Source organism: Delphinapterus leucas, chromosome 1 (assembly GCF_059928025.1).
Source record: "Delphinapterus leucas isolate spDelLeu-1000000601 "Yukka" chromosome 1, BTC_Dleu_Yukka2, whole genome shotgun sequence".
In the NCBI taxonomy this organism is placed as follows: domain Eukaryota; kingdom Metazoa; phylum Chordata; class Mammalia; order Artiodactyla; family Monodontidae; genus Delphinapterus; species Delphinapterus leucas.
This window is the reverse complement of record NC_143129.1, coordinates 114103886-114110026: the sequence shown is the minus strand read 5'-3', so window position 1 is coordinate 114110026 and position 6141 is coordinate 114103886. Positions and strand designations below refer to the sequence as shown.

The 6141-nt window shown below is 36.2% G+C and overlaps 1 protein-coding gene and 1 long non-coding RNA gene across 6 annotated transcripts in view; one reads left to right on the top strand and one right to left on the bottom strand.

Moving 5' to 3' along the window:
• LOC149750713 (uncharacterized) overlaps positions 1–2029 on the bottom strand; it is a 35578-nt gene extending 33549 nt beyond the window's left edge. Inside the window, exon 1 of the long non-coding RNA XR_016394819.1 lies at positions 1661–2029. This is a non-coding gene — a long non-coding RNA (uncharacterized LOC149750713). The remainder of the gene's footprint in view (positions 1–1660) is intronic.
• Positions 1–6141, top strand: part of HS2ST1 (heparan sulfate 2-O-sulfotransferase 1) — a 227372-nt gene that overhangs the window by 159460 nt on the left and 61771 nt on the right. For all 5 annotated transcript variants that reach the window (XR_016394809.1, XR_016394808.1, XM_022580914.3 and 2 more), the window contains one exon: positions 1932–2017. Coding sequence is in view for 3 of the 5 variants with exons in the window: in XM_022580914.3 (XP_022436622.1) it covers positions 1932–2017 (86 nt within the window). In the remaining 2 variants the exon portion in view is untranslated. The remainder of the gene's footprint in view (positions 1–1931; positions 2018–6141) is intronic.

Genomic DNA, 6141 nt, shown 5'->3' with positions numbered 1-6141 from the left:
CTTTGGAAGGGTGGAGGAAAAAAGGATACTTGAAGTTTACACCTAAGTCTTTCATCACAGTGTACTATGATCCTCTAACATTTGGCTTATATAGCACAGTTTTGTCAGACTTCAATCTGGCATCTCCTTTCATTTCCCTCTTACACCATCACATCCATATTAAATCAGCTTCTGGAAAATAGAGCTGAGTTGTAGATATGTCTTAAGCACCCTTGAACCATCACCTACCATTCCTATTCTCTTTGCCTTCTATTTCTCCCTCATTTGGTGCTGAAATACTGAAACTGATTTTCATAGCATCAAAAGCTTGTTTAATTTACCATTAAGTGAAAATCATAAGGATTATTCATATTCAACATGTAAATTTTTTTAAGGATTCAGTTTATGGGTTATGTAATTTTTTATTTTCTGTTTCTTTTTCACTTGTCACTTGATATTTTTATTCTATTTGATGCCTTACTTGAAGAAGAAATAGGAAAGAACCTGGTAATCTCAAATCACACATTTGTTTGGCTCTTCTGTTTCGGTGGGGAAAAACTGCAAATATCTGTCTGCAAAACTATAATTGTGTATTCTCTAATGCAAAATAATTTTGTTACCTACATCCAATCTTCAGATGTTAAGGATGTGTGTGTGTAAGATAATAACATAAGGTTCATTTCATTTCCCTTCTAAAAACTCCCATTATTTCTCTTAGTATATGAGTTATTGATGCTTCCCCTAAAAAATAAATTCTACTTTCAGAATCTTCCATTTTTCCTTAGTTCACATCCTTCGACCTAAGGTTGCTTCTGCACTGTTTCCCTACTCTGTCCTTACTAATGGGCCTTATCCAGGAGGTAGCCATCATTCCTGGCTATTAACTTATTGACTGAGCTGGTAAGAAGTGTGCCAGAATATCTCCATGTGACTAACTCTATTCTAAAATGTAAATGAAAGATTGATAAATTGTCAAAAGTATGTGATTGACAGTCCTGTGTGTTAGAGGCTGAGGTCACAGCTTGAAGATGCTTTCAGTGCAGCAGGGGGCACTGGGCCCCCAACCCCTCACCCATCCCCACCCTGTCTCTCGTCTCCAGAAGAGATTTTCAACCACCTACTGTTGATCATGCAGAGATTTTCTTATTAGAAATTTATACCATTTCTCTTTGAGAGATTATGTATCACTGCCTTGCAGCTGGTTTATAAAGTTCTATATTAACCAGTTTTTAACATTTTAATAATATATTTACAGTTAAATAATTTTTATATTAACTAATCTTTTGTACACTTTTAATTCCAATAGATTAAAATAGTAATATTTAGATATCTTAAAAATTTTATGTGTATCACACCTCTAATGTTATTAAGCTTTTTTGTCAACAAGTTAATGATATCTGCTCAAGCTTATGATATCTGCTCTTAGCTCTTTAAAGTCTTCTGTTTCTCATCCTTCCTTTAATCATTTGGATTAAGGATTCGTTGATATTTGTTATTTGTTGAGTCATTAATAAATGAGAATTTTTATGAATAACAAGTCTCTGAGAAGAAAACAGATTTGCATAGACGATCCCCATACTGAAGTGCCGCCTGCTTCAGCTTGGGTGTTGGTACCCACCCTCCCCTCCCCTCCCCTCCCCTCCCCTCCCCTCCCTTCCCCTCCCCATATAAATGTACTCACTCTACTGTGTCGTAAATGGTTGCCTTGTGCAGTTTTGTTTTCAGGATCCTCTTTCACTCTTTTCTGAGGGTGGTGACAGTAGCTTCTCTATGATGAATTAGCAGTTACAGGTCACACTATGCTTTCCTTAGTTGAAGCCTGTATTTCAAGCTCTGTAATCGTCAGAGTGGTGTGATTGCTTTTGAATGTCTAAATGAAAAGTATTTTGCTGTCACCAAACTTCATTTTCTTTAAATTGTACTTAAATAATGAGTATGTTCTCCTTTTTTAGGTGCGCTTTGTAAAGAATATAACTTCCTGGAAAGAGATGAAACCAGGGTTTTATCATGGGCACATTTCTTATTTGGATTTTGCAAAGTAAGTTATATCTAAAATGATACACGAAAGAATGCTTTGTACTTTAGCAACCAAAAAAGGAATCAATTTATTAAATTATTATGATTTTGATGTTAAAAAAACGTACTGGCTTGTGTTTGCCACTTTTAGATATGTAATTTAAATATACCTTCTAGTGTTTTACTGCCCTCTAGTGTTCATAAATCGATAATTGTCATATTAATTTTAGAAATTCAAGGTAGATTAAATTTAGGTAATGCCCTTTAAAGTTATTTATTATTATTATGTTTCTGCTTCCTGTACAGTCAAATGACACTATTTTAGGAGAGCCCCAAGTTTTAAGCTAGAGGCCAATCAGAGTATGACTTACCACGTCACTGACTGAGAACAGAGAAAGCAAAGGAGCCACTACTCAGTTATTGGTGCCCTAAAGTGTCTGCTTCTCAGCCAAGACACATTTTCCCTTGGGCTACCTTGTTTTAGCTTTAAAAATGAGATATATTCTAAGGAGACTTTTTTCTTTTCCTGAGTGAATGGCGTTTTTATGGGGTTTTTTAAACATCTTTATTGGAGTATAATTGCTTTACAATGGTGTGTTAGTTTCTGCTTTATAACAAAGTGAATCAGCTATACATATACATATATCCCCATACCTCCTCCCTCTTGCATCTCCCTCCCACCCTCCCTATCCCTCTAGGTGGTCACAAAGCACCAAGCTGATCTCCCTGTGCTATGCAGCTGCTTCCCACTAGCTATCTATTTTACATTTGGTAGTGTGTATATGTCCATGCCGCTCTCTCACTTCATCCCATCTTACCCTTCCCCCTCCCCGGGTCCTCAAGTCCATTCTCTACGTCTGCATCTTTATTCCGGTCCTGCCCCTAGGTTCTTCAGAACCTTTTTTTTTTTTTTTTTTTAGATTCCATATATATGTGTTAGCATACAGTATTTATTTTTCTCTTTCTGACTTACTGTATGACAGTCAGACTAACTCTGTATGACAGTCTCTAGGTCCATCCACCTCACTACAAATAACTCAATTTCGTCTCTTTCTATGGCCGAGTTATATTCCATTATATATATGTGCCACATCTTCTTTATCCATTCATCTGTCAGTGGACACTTAGGTTGCTTCCATGTCCTGGCTATTGTAAATAGAGCTGCAATGAACATTGTGGTACATGAATGTTTGAATTATGGTTTTCTCAGGGTATATGCCCAGTAGTGGGATTGCTGGTTTGTATGGTAGTCCTACTTTTAGTTTTGTAAGTAACCTCCATACTGTTCTCCATAGTGGCTGTATCAATTTACATTCCCACCAACAGTGCAAGAGGGTTCCCTCTTCTCCACACCCTCTCCAGCATTTATTGTTTGTAGATCTTTTGATGATGGCCATTCTGACTGGTGTGAGGTGATACCTTATTGTAGTTTTGATCTGTATTTCTCTGATTAGTGATGTTGAGCATCCTTTCATGTGTTTGTTGGCAATCTGTATATCTTCTTTGGAGAAATGTCTATTTAGGTCTTCTTCCCATTTTTGGATTTTTGGATTGGGTTGTTTGCTTTTTTGATATTGAGCTGCATGAGCTGTTTATAAATTTTGGAGATTAATCCTTTGTCAGTTGCTTCATTTGCAAATATTTTCTCCCATTCTGAGGGTTGTCCTTTCATCTTGTTTATGGTTTCCTTTGCTTTGCAAAAGCTTTTAAGTTTCATTAGGTCCCATTTGTTTATTTTTGTTGTTATTTCCATTACTCTAGGAGGTGGGTGAAAAAGGATTTTGCTGTGATTTATGTAATAAAGTGTTCTATGTTTTCCTCTAAGAGTTTTATAGTGCCTGGCCTTACATTTAGGGCTTTATCGATTTTGAGTTTATTTTTGTATATGGTGTTAGGGAGTGTTCTAATTTCATTCTTTTACATGTAGCTGTCCAGTTTTCCCAGCACCACTTATTGAAGAGGCTGTCTTTTCTCCATTGTATACTCTTGCCTCCTTTATCAAAGATAAGGTGACCATATATGCATGGGTTTATCTCTGGGCTTTCTATCCTGTTCCATTGATCTATATTTCTGTTTGGGTACCAGTACCATACTATCTTGATTACTGTAGCTTTGTGGTATAGTCTGAAGTCAGGGAATCTGCTTCCTCCAGCTACATTTTTCTTTCTCAAGATTGCTTTGGCTATTTGGGGTCTTTTGTGTTTCCACACAAATTGTGAAATTTTTTGTTCTAGTTCTGTGAAAAATGTCAGTGGTAGTTTGATAGGGATTGCATTGAATCTGTAGATTGTTTTGGGTAGTAGAGTCATTTTCACAATGTTGATTCTTCCAATCCAAGTACATGGTATATCTCTCCATCTGTTTGTGTCGTGTTTAATTTCTTTCATCAGTGTCTTATAGTTTTCTGCATACAGGTAGTTTGTCTCCTAAGGTAGGTTTATTCCTAGGTATTTTATTCTTTTTGTTGCAATGGCAAATGGGAGTGTTTCCTTAATTTCTGTTTCAGATTTTTCATCTTTAGTGTCTAGGAATGCAAGAGATTTCTGTGCATTAATTTTGTATCCTGCTACTTTACCAAATTCATTGATTAGCTCTAGTAGTTTTCTGGTAGCATTTTTAGGATTCTCTATGTATTGTGTCATGTCATTTGCAAACAGTGACAGTTTTACTTCTTCTTTTCCGACTTGGATTCCTTTTATTTCGTTTTCCTCTCTGATTGTTGTGGCTAAAACTTCCAAAACTATGTTAAATAATAGTGGTGAGAGTGGACACCGTTGTCTTTTTCCTGATCTTAGAGGAAATCATTTCAGTTTTCACCGTTGAGAATGATGCTGGCTGTGGGTTTGTCATATATGGCCTTTATTATGTTGAGGTAAATTCCCTCTATGCCTACTTTCTGCAGGGTTTTTATCATAAATGGTGTTGAATTTTGTCAAAAGCTTTTTCTGCATCTATTGAGATGATCATATGGTTTTTATTCTTCAATTTGTTAATATGGTGTATCACATTGATTGATTTGCGTATATTGAAGAATCCTTGCATTCTTGGGATAAAGCCCACTTGATCATGGTGTAGGATCCTTTTAATGTGCTGTTGGATTCTGTTTGCTAGTATTTTGTTGAGGATTTTTGCACCTATGTTCATCAGTGATGTTGGCCTGTAGTTTTCTTTGTGACATCTTTGTCTGGTTTTGGTATCAGGGTGATGATGGCCTCGTAGAATGAGTTTGGGAGTGTTCCTCCTTCTGCTATATTTTGGAAGAGTTTGAGAAGGATAGGTGTTAGGCCTTCTCTAAATGTTTGATAGAATTCGCCTGTGAAGCCATCTGGTCCTGGGCTTTTGTTTGTTGGAAGATTTTTAATCATAGTCTCAATTTCAGTGCTTGTGATTGGTCTGTTTAAATGTTCTATTTCTTCCTGGTTCAGTCTCGGAAGGTTGTGCTTTTCTAAGAATTTGTCCGTTTCTTCCAGGTTGTCCATTTTATTGGCGTGTAGTTGCTTGTAGTAATCTATCGTGATCCTTTGTATTTCTACAGTGTCAGTTGTACTTCTCCCTTTTCATTTCTAATTCTATTGATTTGAGTCTTCTCCCTTTTTTTCTTGATGAGTCTGGCTAATGGTTTATCAATTTTGTTTATCTTCTCAAAGAACCAGATTTTAGTTTTACTTCTTTCTCTAATTGCTTTAGGTGTAAGTTTAGGTTGTTTGAGATGTTTCATGTTTCTTGAGGTAGGGTTGTATTGCTATAAACTTCCCTCTTAGAACTGCTTTTGCTCCATCCGGTAGGTTTTGGGTCGTTGTGTTTTCATTGTCATTTGTTTCTAGGTATTTTTTGATTTCCTTAAAGACACTTTCTTTTTTAAGTGATTTTCCTTTATAGTGATTTGCCTGAATCTGGACATAACTAACTCTCATTTTCCCTGTTTTTGGGGAGGCGTGGGATCAAGGTATTCCTATCATAATTCTCTGAAGAAAAGTTCATAAAACAACAGGCTTACGTATAGTATCCAAGCACTATGGGGCTCCCCCTAGAGTCTGTGCTGCTTTAAGTACTAATCAGAAAACTGGTCAAAAGGAATATTCTGTAAATGTATGTGGCTTGATGAATCCATTTAAACGTTTTATGTAACACATTGAATATCATTAT